Below are 20150 nucleotides of genomic sequence, written 5' to 3'. Positions count from 1 at the left end.
TAAATTTATAAATTATCAGTTAAATGAAATGTTTAAAGTTTAAAGTTTAAGGTTGAAGGTTTAAGATTTATAAATATTTCAATTCATTTTTAAATATAAATTAATTTAATTTAAATATAAATATATTCTCAGTTATATTTAATTTATAAATTTATATTTAATTCTCAGTTATCAATTATAAATTTATAAATTTAACAGTTATACAAATTTATCTTTATATTCTCAGTTATAAATTATAAATTTAATATAAATTTATAATTTATAACTAATAATTAAATATAAATTTATAAATTAAATTAAATGAAATTAGAAATTATAAATTTATATTTAATTCTTAGTTATAAATTATAAATTTATATTAAATATAACTGAGAATATATTTATAAATTTATAATTGATAACTGAGAATTAAATATAAATTTATATTAATAAGTTTGTATGATATTTTTGAGAATTGTTGTGGAATAAATTGGTTAAGTCTTATGCTAAACATGGAAGAGGTTGTGGGTTCGAATCCCCAGTGTGTGGATGTTCCACAATTTTTTTTCGAAGAAAACAAAACGTTTGCAATGCCCTTTTCCCTCATACAAATCAATAGATCTAGCACATATATGTTTTTACAATTGGTATCAGAGCGGGAAACCAATCTGAGATTACTATCTCTAACAGGTTAGACCTTGGATGTGTTGCTAGATAAGAGAGAAGAGAAGCTTTGTGTTGTTTGAGAAGAAAATTCAGAGTCTCTTAAGTTTGGTTGAATTGAAGAAACCAAGAGAAACAGAGAAAGATGAGGATGATTGAATTGATGTCAAGTCGTTGGAGTTGTCAGTTTAGACTGTCCACCGGAATTCTTAGGGACGTCTACGGGAAGCTCCTTGTCGTCGAAGAAATTAAGAGTTTGAAGCAAGATGAGTTTTCGACATGGGCCAGGTTTAAACTTTTGACCTATGTGTTATGAATCGTTTCAGGCCCATAAAAGCCAACTATGGAGTATGTGAATTATTTAGAACATCCATTAAAGAAAAAGAGGTTTTTCTTTGGGTCGTTTTGGACATGTGTGCATCAGAGTCTTCTTCTTCGTTAGTTCTGCTGATAGAGAGAATTATGCCAGAAAAGGTGTTTCAGTTTCTGAGTTAGATTGAGTTATTTTGAGAGATTGAATTCTCTCAGTCTTGTGAAATTAAAGATCTAAGTGAATAGAAGAAGTGATGATCGACGAATCTTTGTGAGCTCTGTTGTTTTCTAAAGAGAGTTGCAGGCAAAGAAGATGTCACTGGATTCATAGTTGATGACCAGAATCTGGGGTGAGTCCTAGTTCTGCGTCTCTGAAGGTGAAGAGAGAGACAAAGTGCTGTTGTTAACTTTGATTTTGGGTAAGAGAAGAAGTCGTTCATCTCACACTCACCGATAGCGCCGCAGAGGATTCAATGTCTGTTTCATTGGTTCTGTGCAATCACAAGTGTTACTCTTGTTGGGAAATTTAGAGAAAAGAGCTAATAACACACCCTCATGTTATTTTTCTCCGATTTGAATAGAAAGAAAGTGAGTCTAATTCGACAAGAGGTTTCATGTTTGTCTGACTTTAATCGGGAAGGGAAAGCAATGAAGCTGAGGATAGTCTGTTGCAAAGTGTGGTGTTTTGTCCGTGGCTGAAAATTATATTTGAGAAGCTTTGTATTATCTCCATCTACTGCCTTCGATTGTTTTAAGATGTTGGGCTTCATGGATATTACTCTGTCTCAGATCTTTTCTATGTCTATTGATTTCAGATTTTAACTTTGAAAGTTGTTCTGGAAAGGTTACTGCGAGATCTTTCCAATGATATAGAGATCTCTTTCTAGTTCCTTGTTGTTTGATGGGAATCTGCCTTCAAAGTTGGCTCATCGCAGGTTGTATCTTTCTGGATATGTTTTGGAGATTTGGTCATAACTTCTAAACCGTAAACCCGAACCATGATCTGCTTTCACCTGTGGCTTCATATTGCTGCCCTTGATCATCTCACAACATTTTGGTTTTTTTCTGGGCTGTTCTATTATCTCGTTTATGCTCTGCATCAAGGCAGGAGAAGAAGCTTAGTTCAAGACCTCATGTTTGGAAAAAGAAACAGAAGTTTTTTAATGTTCCTAGGTCAGGAAATCACAATCAACTAGGTATCAAGACTCAACAGTGAGTAGAAGAAAGTTGATTGTGTAGAAGTGGGGAAAGAAGACTTATCTGAAGGTGTGGTGATGAAAGTGAAATTTTCTTCGTAATGGAAATAAATCTGCTGTGGATATTGTGAAGTTATTTTCAGATTGCTGAGGACTGTTTTCTTGGCTGGAGTTTGGCGCTATAGTGTGAATTTGCATTTTTTTTGAAAAAAGATCTCAAAGGGAGCCTTCTTTTGGTCTTGGAATTAGAGACAGGAGCGAGATGCCTGTGATATTATTTTCAGAGTCAAAGTTGTGGATGTTATAAGCTTAAATGAATTCAGTGTGTGATGTGTTGATTATGTGATTCATGGTTTGGATATATCCTTAGTTGAATCACACAGTCAACAAGGGGGAGAAGATTGTTGCTAACCACAGGCAGCTTCTTATAGACGATCCAAAGCAAAGCAAAGAGGAATTAAGATTCCTTGTAGGTGCGATCGTTCAGCCATTAAAGAACTACTGCTATGGAGTCTTTGTTGTGTTGTTTGATGTGAAAGTGGTGATTAAATCTCTGGTGAGTGGAACTTAAAGCAACAATGGTGTTATGGATAGTTATGGGAGTATTGTTTCTAAATGGTGATGATCTTGTTAATGCTCTTGTTCATGTTCAAAGAATAGAGAAAGAGATTTTTGGTCTTGATGCAACCATCAATAGTTCATGCCGTAAGAAGAAGAAGAGATGCTCAAAAGAAAAGGTCTCATAATGTGGTTTATGGCTTTTACAGCTGCCGTTGATATTTGAGAAGAGATCAGACAACAGTTTTTTATGAATATGGCTCTGTCTTCTGGTGGATACTTTCCTCTTCGTTTATGTTGCTACAGACTTCAGATTTTAGCTTTGAAAGATGTTCTGAAAACTTGAGAACAACATCTTTCCAAGGATATAGAGATATACTTCTGGTTCCTTGTGGTTGAATGGGAAATTGCTCTCAAAGTTGGATACTCGCAGGTCGTACCAGTCTGGATCTGTCTTAGGAAATTGGACGTAACTCTCAAACCGAAACTCCAAATCGTGATCCGTTTTTTCCTGTGGCTTTGGATGACTGTTGTTGATATTCCCACCAAATTTTGTAATTTTCTGGGTTGGTTTGCTACGCCGTTTTTCCTCTGCATCAAGACAGACGAAAATGCTTCAGTCAAGAGTTCCTTGTTTTGAAAAAGCTTCAATACAAGTCTTTAACCTCTGTTGAGTAATGGATGGTGTTTATAAGTTTCGTCAAGATATGCATTTTGCGTTCAGTGGTTCTCATAGGGTTGCTCCAAAGGATTTAGTGAGGAAAGGTTTTTTTTTTTTTTTTTTGGTCACCAGTGAGGAAAGGTTTTAAAGTTAGTTTTACAAAGGATTTGGTCAAGATTTAAGGTTGCTTTGAGGCTGAGTTTTTGTGAAGTTCAGTTAGAAGATTTTGGATTATGCTGAATTGGTGGAGCTCAATGAGGTATCATGTTGTTTCAAGTTAAGAAAGGCATGAGTTGTGGTCAGTCTATCAAAGGGATGAAAATCAAGATTATAACATTTTCTGAGAGATTTTAAGTCTGATTTTCAGCTGCAAATTTCAAGGTTGATTGATGATCCGGTCTCTTTCGAATGGCCTTAGACTTTTGTTGATATAAGAAGCTCAGTGGTTTGTGATCAAGCATTGTTATGGAAGTTCCTACTAGTGTGAAGGATGGTGTTTGGTTTATTGTCACGCTTGTAAACACAAGGAGAGCTGTGGGTGACTGTGGTTACAAAAGGTTCCTAGAAAAGCAAGAAAGATCTCTGACTATTGAAAGAAGAAAGAGAAGAGTGCACTCAGTTATTGAAGTTCAAGAGAAGGATTCATTTTCACTATTAGTATAAGATGGTCGGGATCAATTTGAGGTAGAATACTCAGAGTTGTGTAACTCCGGTTCAGTTCTGCAAGGTTAACTTAAGTGACATCTGCAAGGAGATGTTGGTCGGGATCAATTTGAGGTAGAATACTCAGAGTTGAGTAACTCTGATTAAGTTGTAACCCAGGAAGCTGAAGTGTCTTGTAGGTGAAAGTTGGGACATCGCTTTTGAAATTCAAGAAGTTGTTGCTACTCTAGTACTTAAACTCTGAAGGAATTTATATGAGAATCTGTGATTGTTGAAGTCGGATGTACACATACTACAATGTAGGCCTGGACATTCGGGTACCCGTTCGGGTTCGGTTCGGGTATTTCGGGTTTTCGGGTTTAGAGGTATAGGACCCGTTCGGGTATTTCTAGACTTTGGGTTTGGATCGGGTTCGGATTCGGATTACCCGAAGTTCACAAAACTCAAAATTTTAGTATCTAATTTAGTCTAAATTATTCAATAATACGCCATATATCTAAAAATTTAGAGTATTTTCTACCCAAATTTACTAATAGACAGTTTAAATACTTCAAATTGTCGAAAATATCTAAAAATCTGAATATTTTGAACACATATTATTACAATTATAAATATTACTAATATATTATTACTATATATTAATAATGTTGGTATATTCGGATACCCGTTCGGATTTCGGTTCGGATTCGGGTTTTCGGATTTAGAGATTTAGAACCTGTTCGGGTATTTTACAATTTCGGATACGGATTCGGATCGGGTTTTTTGGATCGGGTTCGGATCGAATATTCGGATCCGGGTATTTTGCCCAGGCCTACTACAACGACAACTGCTTCAGATTTTGCAATTGCCTGTTTCATTGATTGGCTTACTGTTTGACATGAAAGGTGTTGTGTAAAGGCTATCACAAAGTAGGTTCATCTGGTTTTTCTAACGTTGTTCTCAACAGAATTGTGACTTTCTGGTTGGTCTTGGGTTGGTTTCATTGGTTGTTTTGAGTATTAAACCGAGAAGGGAGAGATCAAAGATATTTACATATGCTAGATGTGATTGTGATTACAGGTAAGAGCGGTTTAATACAAGAGATCTGTTGGTGTTTGTTATAGGCTTGGTTATAGGATGGTTTGAAGTTTTTGGAAATTGTCTCTGCATTTTGTTCTTAGAATTGCTCTCACATCCGATGAGACTGTTCTGTGTGTACGGCAGGTTTAGATCTTGTTCCTATTGGCGACAGCGGTTTCTTGTTGATTGTGAAGCAACTTCTTCTGAGATTTGAAGTTGATGCTGATGAGAGCTGTGAGGTGATGTCGCAGGCGTTTCACAGGTGATGTTGTTGGTTTGACAGTGGTGTGTATAGCTGCTAAGAGTTGTCTTAATTGTTCTTCTTTACCAGCATGCTGCCTAAGTCTTCTGTGATAATTCTGGTCGGAGTATGTTTGCAAAATGGTAATAAAAGGGGTAATCTCTGCATGGTTTAGCAGAAGTTTGATCATACTCTTGCATGCAAGGTTGAATTTATATGCTTGATAAAAGTTGCAAAGGAAAGGTTTTGTGTAATATGCAGTTTTATCTTAGTTGTGCACTCAAGCAGGGGGAGTCAAAGCCTTGGTGTTGTTATGCATCTTCTTGAATGATTATTTGCTTAAGTATCAAATTAAGCTAAAAAGGGGGAGACTGAAGATGCTAGATCGTATGAGCTACAACTCAGCCATCAAGGGGGAGATTGTTAGTATACGTGTGATGTTGCTGAGTTGTGTAGTTTCTGGAACGTGTGATGTTGCTGAGTTGCGTAGTTGCTGGAACATGATAGAAGTTGCAACATGTGAAATATACACACTGGGTCAGAATAATCATAGATGCGGTGACAATTTAAGGAGAGATTCTGAGACAGTATTGAAGGATGAAGATCATCAAAGTATAAGGTACAAGATGATCTTGAGTTCTAAAACTCAGTAACAAAGGGGGAGATTGAAGGAGTATTTGTTACTGGTTGTTAGACTGAGTATATTGATGCAGGTTGCAATAGAGATGGGTGTGCGTAACACAGCCGGAATATGTTGATGCAACAGAGACGAGTGTACGAAGTCTTGTTGTTCAACAAGGAGCTGTTGTGTTATGCAAGATGAGAACTAAACGCTGGCTGAATCAAGCTTGGAATAAAGATGATGTGGCATGATTCAATTGGAGACGTGAAGTTTCCTTGAGTGGTTATGAAGACACTTTCGAATAAAGAAAAGAAGATTGCAAGAATATTTGGAGCTTAGGGATTTTGTCTCAAGTATATATAGATGGCAGCCGTGACAAAGAGAGGTTGCGCGTCTAGGGTTTATCGAGAGAGGCACACATGTGTATGATGTTGCCCCATCAAGAAGATAGAGAGATCTTTTGATGGTTTTGTTGATGTTACAGGAAAACTGTAACTCAAATGAAAATCTAAATCAACAACACTAAATTGAATCGTCGTTCATGAAACGAGAATCCAAATTCCAAGTGATAGAACTTAGAAGAAGAATCAGCTCTAACAACAATGGAACAACAAACTTAAAGAGTTTACAGAGAGAATTGAACAAGAAGAAGATGTGACAACCCGTCCCGTTGACCCCACTAGCCCACCGCTAGCTTGCCCCCATAGGCCCGAAGCTGGCCCTGCAGGGCATCGATCCTAACCCCTCACTGGGCAAATGGAACTATTCATCCAAATCCACAGTAGGTTATTGGTGCGCCAGGCGTTACTCGAACCCTGGTCCCCACCCTTTAACAACCTTCCCACAGGACAAGTTGCCACCAATTGAGCTGCAGGGCCAGCTTGGGGTCCGTTTGGGCGGCTAGCAGTGAGGCTAGCGGGGTCCACGGGACGGGTTGTTACAGAAGATCACACAAATTGATATTTTTCTGGTTAATTCCGCAAATGTTCTTTGCTTCTCTCTTATATGCTTCAGCTCTTTCTCCATCTAACAAACATTTTCNAAGAATATTTGGAGCTTAGGGATTTTGTCTCAAGTATATATAGATGGCAGCCGTGACAAAGAGAGGTTGCGCGTCTAGGGTTTATCGAGAGAGGCACACATGTGTATGATGTTGCCCCATCAAGAAGATAGAGAGATCTTTTGATGGTTTTGTTGATGTTACAGGAAAACTGTAACTCAAATGAAAATCTAAATCAACAACACTAAATTGAATCGTCGTTCATGAAACGAGAATCCAAATTCCAAGTGATAGAACTTAGAAGAAGAATCAGCTCTAACAACAATGGAACAACAAACTTAAAGAGTTTACAGAGAGAATTGAACAAGAAGAAGATGTGACAACCCGTCCCGTTGACCCCACTAGCCCACCGCTAGCTTGCCCCCATAGGCCCGAAGCTGGCCCTGCAGGGCATCGATCCTAACCCCTCACTGGGCAAATGGAACTATTCATCCAAATCCACAGTAGGTTATTGGTGCGCCAGGCGTTACTCGAACCCTGGTCCCCACCCTTTAACAACCTTCCCACAGGACANTTATCTTAGTTGTGCACTCAAGCAGGGGGAGTCAAAGCCTTGGTGTTGTTATGCATCTTCTTGAATGATTATTTGCTTAAGTATCAAATTAAGCTAAAAAGGGGGAGACTGAAGATGCTAGATCGTATGAGCTACAACTCAGCCATCAAGGGGGAGATTGTTAGTATACGTGTGATGTTGCTGAGTTGTGTAGTTTCTGGAACGTGTGATGTTGCTGAGTTGCGTAGTTGCTGGAACATGATAGAAGTTGCAACATGTGAAATATACACACTGGGTCAGAATAATCATAGATGCGGTGACAATTTAAGGAGAGATTCTGAGACAGTATTGAAGGATGAAGATCATCAAAGTATAAGGTACAAGATGATCTTGAGTTCTAAAACTCAGTAACAAAGGGGGAGATTGAAGGAGTATTTGTTACTGGTTGTTAGACTGAGTATATTGATGCAGGTTGCAATAGAGATGGGTGTGCGTAACACAGCCGGAATATGTTGATGCAACAGAGACGAGTGTACGAAGTCTTGTTGTTCAACAAGGAGCTGTTGTGTTATGCAAGATGAGAACTAAACGCTGGCTGAATCAAGCTTGGAATAAAGATGATGTGGCATGATTCAATTGGAGACGTGAAGTTTCCTTGAGTGGTTATGAAGACACTTTCGAATAAAGAAAAGAAGATTGCAAGAATATTTGGAGCTTAGGGATTTTGTCTCAAGTATATATAGATGGCAGCCGTGACAAAGAGAGGTTGCGCGTCTAGGGTTTATCGAGAGAGGCACACATGTGTATGATGTTGCCCCATCAAGAAGATAGAGAGATCTTTTGATGGTTTTGTTGATGTTACAGGAAAACTGTAACTCAAATGAAAATCTAAATCAACAACACTAAATTGAATCGTCGTTCATGAAACGAGAATCCAAATTCCAAGTGATAGAACTTAGAAGAAGAATCAGCTCTAACAACAATGGAACAACAAACTTAAAGAGTTTACAGAGAGAATTGAACAAGAAGAAGATGTGACAACCCGTCCCGTTGACCCCACTAGCCCACCGCTAGCTTGCCCCCATAGGCCCGAAGCTGGCCCTGCAGGGCATCGATCCTAACCCCTCACTGGGCAAATGGAACTATTCATCCAAATCCACAGTAGGTTATTGGTGCGCCAGGCGTTACTCGAACCCTGGTCCCCACCCTTTAACAACCTTCCCACAGGACAAGTTGCCACCAATTGAGCTGCAGGGCCAGCTTGGGGTCCGTTTGGGCGGCTAGCAGTGAGGCTAGCGGGGTCCACGGGACGGGTTGTTACAGAAGATCACACAAATTGATATTTTTCTGGTTAATTCCGCAAATGTTCTTTGCTTCTCTCTTATATGCTTCAGCTCTTTCTCCATCTAACAAACATTTTCGACCAATAAACTTCTCCCACGTGTCCAGAAACTCCTCTCCTTCTCACGTGCCACACGTGCTACTCTTCTTATCTCTTTTCCTGTATCAAATCTCCCCTCTTTGAGAAACCTTGACCTCAAGGTTTGTAGAGAAGAGAACTACCTGATTTGCAAGGAACAAGTGTTCTACACTCCATTTCCACGCCGAAGGAAGCAGTTAGCTTCTTAGCTTTGTAAACAACCCCATACTCATAAGAATGATCAGTCTTAAGCTATGAAACTGTGGTGCATAGTTAGGGACGAGCCTGTCCAAGTATAATTCCAGCTCTAAGATTGACGACAAGAGTTTAAATGGCCACTTGTGCTTGATCTGGAACCCCTCATTATCAAGCAGAGACTGTTGTAGTATCAATGCATCACGACCCTCTAAAACTGCTTGTAGGTGTTTAAACTTCCGTTTATACCACACGTGAAACACCATCACACTAAAGATAACCTGAGAGAATGAAATGAATTCATTGATATTTACACAAGCCGGTTCTTCTTTCTTCACACTTGGTGATCGCTCATACCAATCCACCACTTCTACTGTAAAATCAGTCTCACCAACCAGCTCATGTTGCAGTTTCTTTCTATCGACAGAATGCTCTTGCTGAACCATGTGCTCCTCTTCAGACTTTGTTTGGTCAGATTGATGTTTAGCTTCCAAAGAGCATACTAACATCAGTTCCCCAGCAGGAACTTCAGGACCATCTATCATGGAAAGTTGAAGTTGATCTTCCCTTAGCTTATTAAGCTTTATAGCTTTCATGTCTCTGACAGAACCTTGCCTAATACCCTGAAGAAGAACTTTTCTATGTCCAATACGAAACTGCATCATTAACTTCTCCAAGTCACAAGTTATGGACTCCAAAGTATCTAACCATTGCTTGCCTAACACCATATCACACCCACCCCATGGAAGTACCATAAGATCAGTCTGAAATTTTGTACCTCTAAATTCCCATTGAAACTTATCTATACTAGCATCAACCTTCAACAATTTGCCATCATTTACTGAAACTTGAGCCATACTTGCAGGTTTTAGAACACATTTCAACTTCTCAGCTACCTTAGAATCCATGAAATTATGTGTAGAACCTGATTCAATGAGTATATACAATACTTGCTTCCCATAAGATCCCTTTACCCTCATTGTTCTACAATCATAGGCTCCTGAAATTGCATTAACCAAAATATGAGCTATAACTACCTTCTCCACCTGAACTTCTTCTGATTCACCACAAGCTTTTTTGTGAGGCTGAGCTATAGTATCCACTTGTTTTTCTATAGTAGAAGGAAGAACTGTTTTATGAACAAGCTCCGGTTTAGGTGATAAAATTCCTTTAGACTGAATGCTACTTCCACTCCATTTAGCAACATACCTATTGTTCAGATTGTTTTTCTTGGGATGAGACCGCTCATATAACCTCCCTAACATCAAACATTGACGGATTGAATGAGGTTGAAACATTCTAACATTTATCTGAGTATCCATCTGCAATCCTCTCAAATATACACTAACCAAAGATTCTTCTGATAAGTTCAGTCTAGTGCGTATAGACTCAAAACGAGTATGATACTCATCAATCCCATCTATTTCTTGTAATTGGTTCAGTTCTGCAATTGGATCATCCACCATTTCAGCAAAACGTTTCTGCAACAGTAGCTTATACCTTCCCCAATCACTCAACAATTTAACCCCAAAATCAGATTCAAACAACGATTGGTGCCACTTTGCTGCAACTCCCTCTAGATGACTCGATGCAATCCTTACTTTCAACACCTCCGGAGTAAAATCAAGAGAAAAGAATTGTTCCATCTCAAACAACCATTCTCTAACCCTTTCTCCACTAAATCTATGAAAATCCAGCTTTGATAAACAAGTAACAGCTGAGTAGTTTGAATTCATACCAGAGTTGTGACCACGAACCACTTCCGGTGACGGAGACACCGTTTCTGAAGTCTCCGAAGCCGTCGGATATGATTGTCGATGTTGAAGACCACGCGATGATGTGTTATTCACCTTATCGGAGATGCTTCTAATTGCTTTCAACAGTTCCGTCATATTTTTGTCAATCTTTTCATTTTGTTCCGCAATCACTTGTTCAAACCGCGATCTAGAGTCCGCCATGGATTCCGAGGTCGTTTAGCTCTGATACCTTTGTTACAGGAAAACTGTAACTCAAATGAAAATCTAAATCAACAACACTAAATTGAATCGTCGTTCATGAAACGAGAATCCAAATTCCAAGTGATAGAACTTAGAAGAAGAATCAGCTCTAACAACAATGGAACAACAAACTTAAAGAGTTTACAGAGAGAATTGAACAAGAAGAAGATCACACAAATTGATATTTTTCTGGGCAATTCCGCAAATGTTCTTCGCTTCTCTCTTATATGCTTCAGCTCTTTCTCCATCTAACAAACATTTTCGACCAATAAACTTCTCCCACGTGTCCAGAAACTCCTCTCCTTCTCACGTGCCACACGTGCTACTCTTCTTATCTCTTTTCCTGTATCAGTTGAAGACCTATACTTGTCAGAAAAGACAATGAGTAGTAGTTCTTCTTTCATTGTAATTCTAGAAAAGAGTGGTGGATGCCATATAGCAATGGTAGGTTGCGGACTTTTCTAGTGAATGGTTTCTGGACTAGGTCTCGGGGATGTAGGTTAATCGAACCCCCCGTTAACAAATCTCTCTGTGTCACTTTACTTTATGGACTTGCAAACTCATTACACAGTCATCATACAAATCAATAGATCTAGCACACATATGTTTTTACATCTCTCTCTTTGTTTTGTTCATCATAGTCTCTGTATTGATTTGATTTATACAGAGCTTGATTCCATGCGCGAGCGTTGTTGAGAAGACTCTGTTAAACGAAGCTGTGAAGGTTATAGAGAAGTACAAATCAAAGGTTCCTTTAACAATCTTAAGAGTCACTGAGTCAGTAATGTAAACCCATAAAATAAAATTAGAAGTTTAAACATAAAAAAAGAAAAAATCACTTCCTAGTCTTATCAAGAACTTCAATGAATCTCTTTGGAACTCCATAGTGTTCCACCATATATTTCGCAAGATTATCAATCACACCTCCTTGAATCAGAACCTCGTACCCTTTCTTACCTGAAACTGAAAGCAACACATAACAAAAAAACAATCATCTCTCATATACACAGATGAAAAAAAAAAAAAAAACTTCTGCAGTTCTCCTACTGAAGTACTGCAAGCAAACTTCTTCTGCAGTTCTGATCCAAACAAGTCTGGTTCTATCAAGAACGTCTCCATCCCTGTGACCTTGGTTACCTTGTCTTCGTTCTGTCATTATCTGAACCGGTTTTATAGCTCCTTTACGAACCACAGGCTCACCGCCTTCTCTCATCACTACGTGATGAGGCTGCATTCTACCTACAAACGTAGACCCAACATCCTTTTTGTGAATCTCTGACGGATATGCCGATCCCTTTTTGATAGCTCCTTTGGAATCACATAGTATTGCATCCAACACCACCGTTGACTTGTTTGTTGGCTTTACCAGATTTTCTTTCTCGATGTATCTGAACACAACATCAGTGGCTTCGGAAGCTGTGTACAGATTTCCTTTGTCTTCCCCAACTGATGCAAATATTGCACTGAGGTTGCGCTGTGGAGCGCTCTCCAGGAGACTCAGAGACTTCAGCATTCTTCTTCTCTGGCTTGAAGGATTTGTAATCTGGGTGGCTGCGGTTGACTGAAATCAATATAATCTCCTTCTTATGCTTGTCTTCTTTAACAGATATCTGCGCATATATTTCAAAGATTGTGACAGAGTGTAGTTGCCAATCGAGACACCAAAGCAAATCTACTAGCAATTATGAGTATATCATGGTAAATGTAAATGTACCAATGTGTTACAGACTTTCAAGAAGATACAGCATACAACACTTAATACTAATAGCTTCCTAAATTGATAAACACGAACAGCATCTACTAACACTCCTGTTATATCGAAATATTAAATCAAGCAAAAAAAGAATACCATAAGACAAGAGAAATCAGTAAGAAAACTGACCATTCCAGACTGCAGCCACTTTGACAACTTTTTATGGCAAGACTTCTTAATGTCAAGTGTGAGACCAGATGGCCTACAAGGTAATACATGATTTGCCCTGCACCACGCACAGGAAAACATATGTAAGTCACACTTCGAAAGGAGAAGGAAAACAGACAATTCGAGGTGTTTAGCTTGTCATTTACGGAGTCAAGAGTAACATACAAACATAAACAGAGCATAATAAAACAACCCAATCATAGTCAAAGCCAACAAGGTAAAGCTGGATTGCATATATTACCAACCCAATACCAGAAAATAGTTGGCTTTCCATGTAACTAAAGTATTTGAATGGTGTTCTTACCATAGAGTACTTCCTGGGATGGCCTGGGTAGGTCCTTCTCCTTTAGAGTTGTATGCAATGCTTGCAAAAGGCATTGGTCAAGAAGGGCATCTACCTCCTCAGGGGAGAGAATATTCTGCTTGTCGGCATTTGCTTCATTAGCAGAAACGTCATCTGTCAAGTTCAGCTCATTCATGGTCCCAACCAAATGTTCTTCAGTATCATTCTTAGCATCCGTAACAGAGGTTGAAGGCCCAAGATTGTTAACATCACCAGATTCATCTTCAATCTCTGTGCTTGTCTGAGGACCAGCTGAAGAGTATGAGATTTCTTCAACTGAACCCGAAGCAAGGTACGATGGATCCTCCATGACAACATTCTCCATAAAACCAGAGCATTTGGAACATAGTGCCCCTCAGCTGATTCCCTGTGAAACGCATCTCCCGCATGTAAAAATTCTTTCAAAGATAACAAAAAAAATAAGAGAAGATTAGCGTACATGAGAGACATTATTATTAATTAGCGTAAAATAAAGATTAACCACAATAGAAAGAAAATTATTAGAATCCCAATGAGAGTTGAGAGAGTGAACAACCAACTCTTATTCTTCAATAAGCCAAGTACTCTCAACATGATCCAAGTAGGTTTGAACATCAAAGTATCCATCAACCATTCCTTCAATCTCAAATCTTCTTAACTCTCTTGTGGCTGGATTATAATACACCACAAAATTTTGTCCCTCTAACCAATCGGCTGGTGCGAAAACAAGTTCTCTTGTTCCAATAGTACCTTTGAAATAAAGTTCCCTATCTCCAACTTTTTGTTCCCAACGATGAATCTTGATGCACGTTTCCCGCCATTTCTGTGCGGTTTCATCCAAAACAAATATCTGTAAAACTCTAGCCCCATCCGGATCATTCACAACATTTTCAAAGTCAGTCTCATCCACTAAGGCAATGTTTCCATCATAAATCACTAACTTCCAAATGCTATAAGCAGTTCCATCAGGACATTCAATGACGGTACTAAACTTTTCAGACTTAACATTGAAGCTCATGACGACCAGAGATCCGTCAAGACATAACCTGGCTCCATAGTACAAAACCCCTTCTTTGCACAGTTCGTTATTAAATGTTAAATGATCATACTGACATGTGATCCTTTTCCAAGGTTCTTCACTTGATCCCACCGTCAACACATGATATTCATTAGTTTCTCGACCTGATATAAACAAGCGTGTCCAACATAACACCTTGAATACATTCGTAGCTTCATCGTATCCGAAAAAACTTTGTACATCAACATTTTCATGTGCTTGGATCTCCGGTAACTTCCGTAACTTTTTCAAACCCGGATTGAAAATCGCAAACTTAGTTCGTAACTGAATACAGATCAAACCTCCGATGGGCGGAGAATAATGATAAGCCATTGTATCACGAGGAATAAGCAATTGTTGTTCACCAGACGACAACAATGGTTTCTCCTCTTGATAAACAGAATAAAACAACATCTCAGTGTTAGGAAATACGTGCTGATATCTTCCATCTTGATAAAGAGAGTGAAACCACGACATATCAAGTTCGGGTGGCTGTGATGCATTTCGACGAAATCGTTCGATTATGAACATCAGTCGAGGCCTTGTCATCGATCGGCTCAAGTAGAGGTTTCGAAATCTTTCCTCAAGTATTATAGATTGCCATTCCTTCGAGACGATGAGGAACTTCACCACGGATTTCAGAGGCAACCATGATAGAATCTCCATTCGTAGGTCTCCAGGAAGTGATTCTAAATCGAAACTTGAAATGTCCATTATCTTATGTGTTTTGAGATTAAAAGCCTTAAACACGCTGCAGATGAAACGTTCTAATGATATTACGTTCTAATGACAGCAGATGTGCTATTTATAAGAGAATCTTTACTTTATCTTTCATCCTTAATTTAATTTTCATCTAAACCCAAAAAAGGAGAAATGTTTACTACACACGCTAAATGCTTACTCAGTACATATAGCGTATTAGCTTCTTTAGTTATCTTATATGTTTTCAAGTTCCGTGTATGAACCTGTTATTTGGCTCTTTCTTCTTTAGTTATCTAGACAAATTGTGGTTATGATCAAACAAGACAGAAGTGGTATATATTTATGGAAATCTGAAATGTGTGACTTTAGTTTAACTTGTTGAGATTGTAAAACGCGTACATCTTTAACTTTATTTCATGCTTTCATTATCCATAACCAAAACGAGAAATCTTAGTTCCACAATTAAGATACTAAAATTGTTGGCTAATCAGCATACAGATTAGTGGATACCAAGCATGAAATTTACAGACTTTCTTTCATCCTACACAATTAAATCACACGTCAAAATATATGATTATACCTTCATTTTAATTATTTTAAATTGCATGAATAAAAATTATTTTTATGACTAAATTAGCATGACTTGAGTTGAAAGGTTTTGTTTTAATCTTACACATCTACTCATCTTACACGTTTTTAATAGTTTTATTATTCCAATACAATTGAATCATACATCAAAATATCTCAGAGTTTGTTACTGAAACGTTGTGACGTGTGACTGGGTGGTCACTTGTTGGGTCGTATAACGCGTATAACATCTTTACTTCTATATTTCATCCTTAATTTACATTTAAACCCAATAGGAGAAATGTTTAATTAACACTCTAAAAGCTTACTAAAATTAGCATCGAGTTTATTGGATAACAAAATGTGAAATATTCTCTTTTTCATCGTACACGTTTTTGACAGTTTAATTATTCGAATACAATTGAATCACACGTCAAAATATCGATAACACCTTTCACCTCTTTATCAAAAAAAAAAAGTTTTTCAGTTCACAGTTTCAAGATTAAAAAAAGATGTCACACGTCAATACTTACTAATTTATATGACTAAGTAACAGATATATTTGGTGGCAAACGTGACTTCGAAGGGTACACACTAGTAAAAATGTCTAGCATTGTTACAGAAAAAAATGTGGGTATAAGGCTTTTTTTGTAGCTAAAAAATGTTTGTTACAACTTTGATACCAAAATAATTAGTAACTATTTGGTAGTAGCAAATATTTTCAGTATAACAAATTGTCGCAAAGTGTTACAGTTTAGTTACAACTTATCCGTAACTAATTGATACAAAAAGTTACAGATATCCGTGGGTATTTGCTACGTTTTATTTCGGTTATTTACATAGTAATTAGATACATTTAGCTACAAATTCAGCGTAAGCATTACCTTATAGCTGCTATGACAATTTGTAATAGAGGAGCTTCTATTTGCTACCAGTTGTTTTGTGGGGTGAATTGAAATTTAAATTGAAATTTATGGGGTGAATTGTTTGCCTTGTGGGGCAAGTTTTAAAAACAAACTGGAAATCATAAATAAACTGCAAATATCATTGCACAACAAGGTCATTGTGATTACAAAATACAAAAGCTCCGATTAAAGCATAGTTATGAAAATTCTGGGAAAAAACAGAGTTTTAAAGCTGGAAAGAACAGAAAAGAGTAGTTAAGAAGTAGATTGAGTAAACAAAGGTGGGAATTGCTCGCCGTGGAGGATTGTCAAGACCGAACCTGCAAAGACAAAAAAAAAAAAAAAAAAAAAAAAACAAAACTGTGACACATGAAACAGTATTCACTTGTACATGAGATAAAGAAAGATTCAACCCACATAGGACATGACATTCTCGGTGCAAAGACAACCTGCTTTGAGAGAATAACCGATTAAGTAACATCAACTGTAAAGACCAATGTTCAAATTACATTACACAAACAAGTCAATGTACAACAATTCACGTTTACAACATGAATAACCTAAACAACACAGAGAGATAGGCTACTACTATAGATAGAAAAACCAAATCACATATAATGAAACATCCAATAAACATAAAAACACAAGAGTTGGAAATGTATATACATACCACATGGCACCGTTTTCTCGCTGAGGATGAAGAACTGGCATCAATCTCCTTGACTCTTGTGCTAGTAAGGCATCAATTGTCATTTGAGCATTGTGATTTCCCCTTCCTCCGTGTCCCCCTCTACCCTAGTGTTGAAGTCTCCCTCCGCCGCGTCCACCACGACCATAGCCTCCGCCATCACTGCGTCCACCAGCGAAGGCACCACCACCAAGTCGAACACCACGGCCACCCCCAACGCCACCACCACTAATGTTGGTAAAGAGTTAACAATGTTGTAAAAATTAACCACAAACGGATAAAATCAGAAGAGGACTAAGAAAGTAATTATAGGGCCTTCTTTTCATACTTGATAGGGCTAAAAAGCAGAGAAGCACAACACAAAAACATCAGATAAACTAATACAAAACCTAGTCAGTCAGCGTGCATTCAAGATAGAAAGTGAGTACCTAGTTGGCGTTGATTCTTGTTTTGGCGATGCTTAAGAGCAAGCTGAGCAATCTGGATGGCCGCCGTTAAGTTGATCTCACCTCCAACATCAAGGCCTGAAAAAGATGGAGCAAGTAGGATTAAACTCATACAGGATGACAAATTAAATCGAATCAAAATCTCAGAGGTAAACCCACAAAACCCTAATAAATCGAATCCAAAAGCGAGATGTGTTAATATATATACCTGGGTTTTAGCCCCACAAAGAAGATTAACAGCTTCCGTCTGAGCCTGTAACCTACACGGAGAGTAATCTCCGTTTTGCATCCACTCCGAGTTGTCAATGCATATCATAGTCGCCTACGCAGGACAGAGATCCAATAGAATCAAAATTAAGCAGCCAACATGGAGATCAAACGAAGAAATCGAGGATAGACGAAGGAATTAAGCACCCAGTATCGGAGCAACAAAGATCGAGAGGCGAAAGAAATTTTTAGGTTTGATGTCTCTCTATTAATAGACTTAGAGAATGAAGGGCTGAGATGTTTTGCTCAAAATAAAAACGAACGGCTGAGATGATAACATGAAACCAGGTTGGATTACCGGGTCATTTTTGTTACGGCCAATTCGTAGCAAACAATTTCTTTTTAAAAAAAATATATATATATCAACCACAAACTGTTACGCCTGCTAAATTTCTACAAATACGTATATCACAAAATTTGTCATAAATTAGCTATATAGTTGATCTGTAACTATTCGTATTTAACCTGTGACGAATACTCACTAAATTGATACAAAAAATAATAATCTAATATTTGGTCTCTATCAGTTACTTTTTGTAGGTAATTTTTGCTACAAATTTTTTCTGTCGCCATATACGTAACTATATACCCAGGTTTTACTAGTGACACATCTAGTCGTCAACGCACAAAATCAATTCAATTCAAATATACATTAGTAACACGTTTTCACTTATAAAAAGTTTTCAGTTTTCACTCTAATATTTTGTAACCAATTCTTTCAAATTTCTTGATGTAATGTTATTATTATAAAGTATACTATTCAGACTCAAGAGTGTTATTTATTGGTTATAGTAACGTCACATAATTACAAAGTTCAGCCAAACAGTAAAAGAACAATACACAAAAGCAGAGAATAAAAATTGATCGCTTAAATGTATCATAAACAGTCTTTGGTGCATTTAGTGATGACATGGAGAAGCAGATCAAGTATTTCTTGGAGACAATGCCAAATCTTGAAAAGATGATCTTCTACTACAAACCCCTAAGTTTTGAAGATTTTACTGAAGTAGCAGGCGGACTTAAGAGGCTATTTTCTAAAGTAGCTTCTTCCAAGTGCGCTCTCCGTCTAATCTGGAATCTCTATACGGTATATACCTTGGCTTTCCTGTTTGAGAAATCACTGCGAGGATGTTAATCAAGTTCCTGCATATAACAAATTTGTATGGTAAACATGTAGTTGAGAATTTCAGCTTCTGGAAAAATATCCAGAAACTGAAAGGACTGGGATTTGAAGACTTCAAACTTAAACTAATTATAAACTTCAAAGAAGCCTTAAAGCACTTAGTTGGACATCAGCAAAAGGTTGAAGGATATACAATAAATCCACTTTGATAATACAATCAGTTTGCTCTTCCTACAGTGTTGCCCTTCCATGGAGAGATAGCTGTTACAGTATTAAATATCACATAGCACTGCTTACAAGACACAAGAACCTCATAAGCTACTACTATCACATTTCAAATTATTTTCCATTATCCCAAAGTGTCAGTTCTTTATAATCAAAAACTAGATTTCTAATGCCCGCTGCAGTATCAAAAACTAGAAAACACAAGAACAGCAGAAGCTACTACCATCATAAGACACAAGAACCTCATAAACTACAACCAAAACATTTCAAATTATTCTCCATTAACCTAAATTTTCAGTTATTTATAATCAAAAACTAGATTTCTAGTGCCAGCTGCAGTATCAAAAACTAGAAGACACAGAGACAGCAGAAGCTAAGTGTCAATTCTATAGTGCATTCTGCAGTTTAAACAGGAAAAAAATGAAAATTCCATGCTAAATGAGTTCCAAATATAACCACAAAGATATATATATATATATATATATATATATATATATATATATGGAGACTACTCTGAATCATACCCAAGCTGAGAGAGCGATCAATTGATATTTCCAGCTTCCTTCAGACGTTCTCCTGCTGCAGCAGTTAATTTTTGTCGCTCAGAACCAGCCAGATCAACAAGGTTTATTCGGCTTGTCTTAAAGCTGCTTAGCCCATCTGCACTCTGTAACAAGTACATTCAAGCAAAGTCAAACATCTGTTCCATCAGACGTACATACTAATCTATAGATTAGAAAAAGTTGATAGCATCTCAACTTGACAGATTCTTCTGAAAATCCAGTTATATGAACAATTTAATGTGTAA

General features: G+C 37.6%; 3 protein-coding genes, 1 long non-coding RNA gene and 2 pseudogenes across 6 annotated transcripts; all 6 read right to left on the bottom strand.

Annotated features, from left to right (window-relative positions):
• Positions 466-11710, bottom strand: LOC104732259. The gene is made up of 2 exons (XM_010451797.2): positions 9071-11710; positions 466-3299 (listed from the first exon to the last, which is right to left on the bottom strand). Exon 1 carries the CDS (start codon positions 11078-11080, stop codon positions 9125-9127), a length of 1956 nt encoding a protein of 651 aa, XP_010450099.1. The 5' UTR covers positions 11081-11710; the 3' UTR covers positions 466-3299; positions 9071-9124.
• Positions 11934-13919, bottom strand: LOC104732260 (annotated as a pseudogene).
• Positions 13911-14491, bottom strand: LOC104733673 (putative F-box protein At1g70970). Its single transcript, XM_010453236.2, has one exon. The coding sequence runs from the start codon at positions 14378-14380 to the stop codon at positions 13925-13927; it is 456 nt and encodes a 151-aa protein (XP_010451538.2). The 5' UTR covers positions 14381-14491; the 3' UTR covers positions 13911-13924.
• Positions 14397-15171, bottom strand: LOC109125151 (putative F-box protein At1g70970). The gene is made up of 2 exons (XM_019233612.1): positions 14472-15171; positions 14397-14430 (listed from the first exon to the last, which is right to left on the bottom strand). Exons 1-2 carry the CDS (start codon positions 15131-15133, stop codon positions 14397-14399), a joined length of 696 nt encoding a protein of 231 aa, XP_019089157.1. The 5' UTR covers positions 15134-15171.
• On the bottom strand, positions 16713-18185 carry LOC104732258. Of its 3 annotated transcripts, XR_002034606.1 has the most exons (5): positions 17936-18185; positions 17710-17805; positions 17264-17509; positions 17011-17042; positions 16713-16913 (listed from the first exon to the last, which is right to left on the bottom strand). It is a non-coding gene; the product is annotated as an uncharacterized LOC104732258 (long non-coding RNA). The 3 variants fall into 3 exon arrangements; XR_758760.1 differs by having other exon boundaries at positions 17011-17509; XR_758759.1 differs by lacking the exon at positions 17011-17042.
• The window catches only part of LOC104733672, a 3717-nt pseudogene continuing 2434 nt past the window's right edge, over positions 18868-20150 (bottom strand).

This window comes from Camelina sativa, chromosome 12, assembly GCF_000633955.1.
Source record: "Camelina sativa cultivar DH55 chromosome 12, Cs, whole genome shotgun sequence".
Classification (NCBI taxonomy): domain Eukaryota; kingdom Viridiplantae; phylum Streptophyta; class Magnoliopsida; order Brassicales; family Brassicaceae; genus Camelina; species Camelina sativa.
The sequence above is the reverse complement of the archived record's forward strand: the minus strand, read 5'-3'. Positions and strand labels throughout refer to the sequence as shown.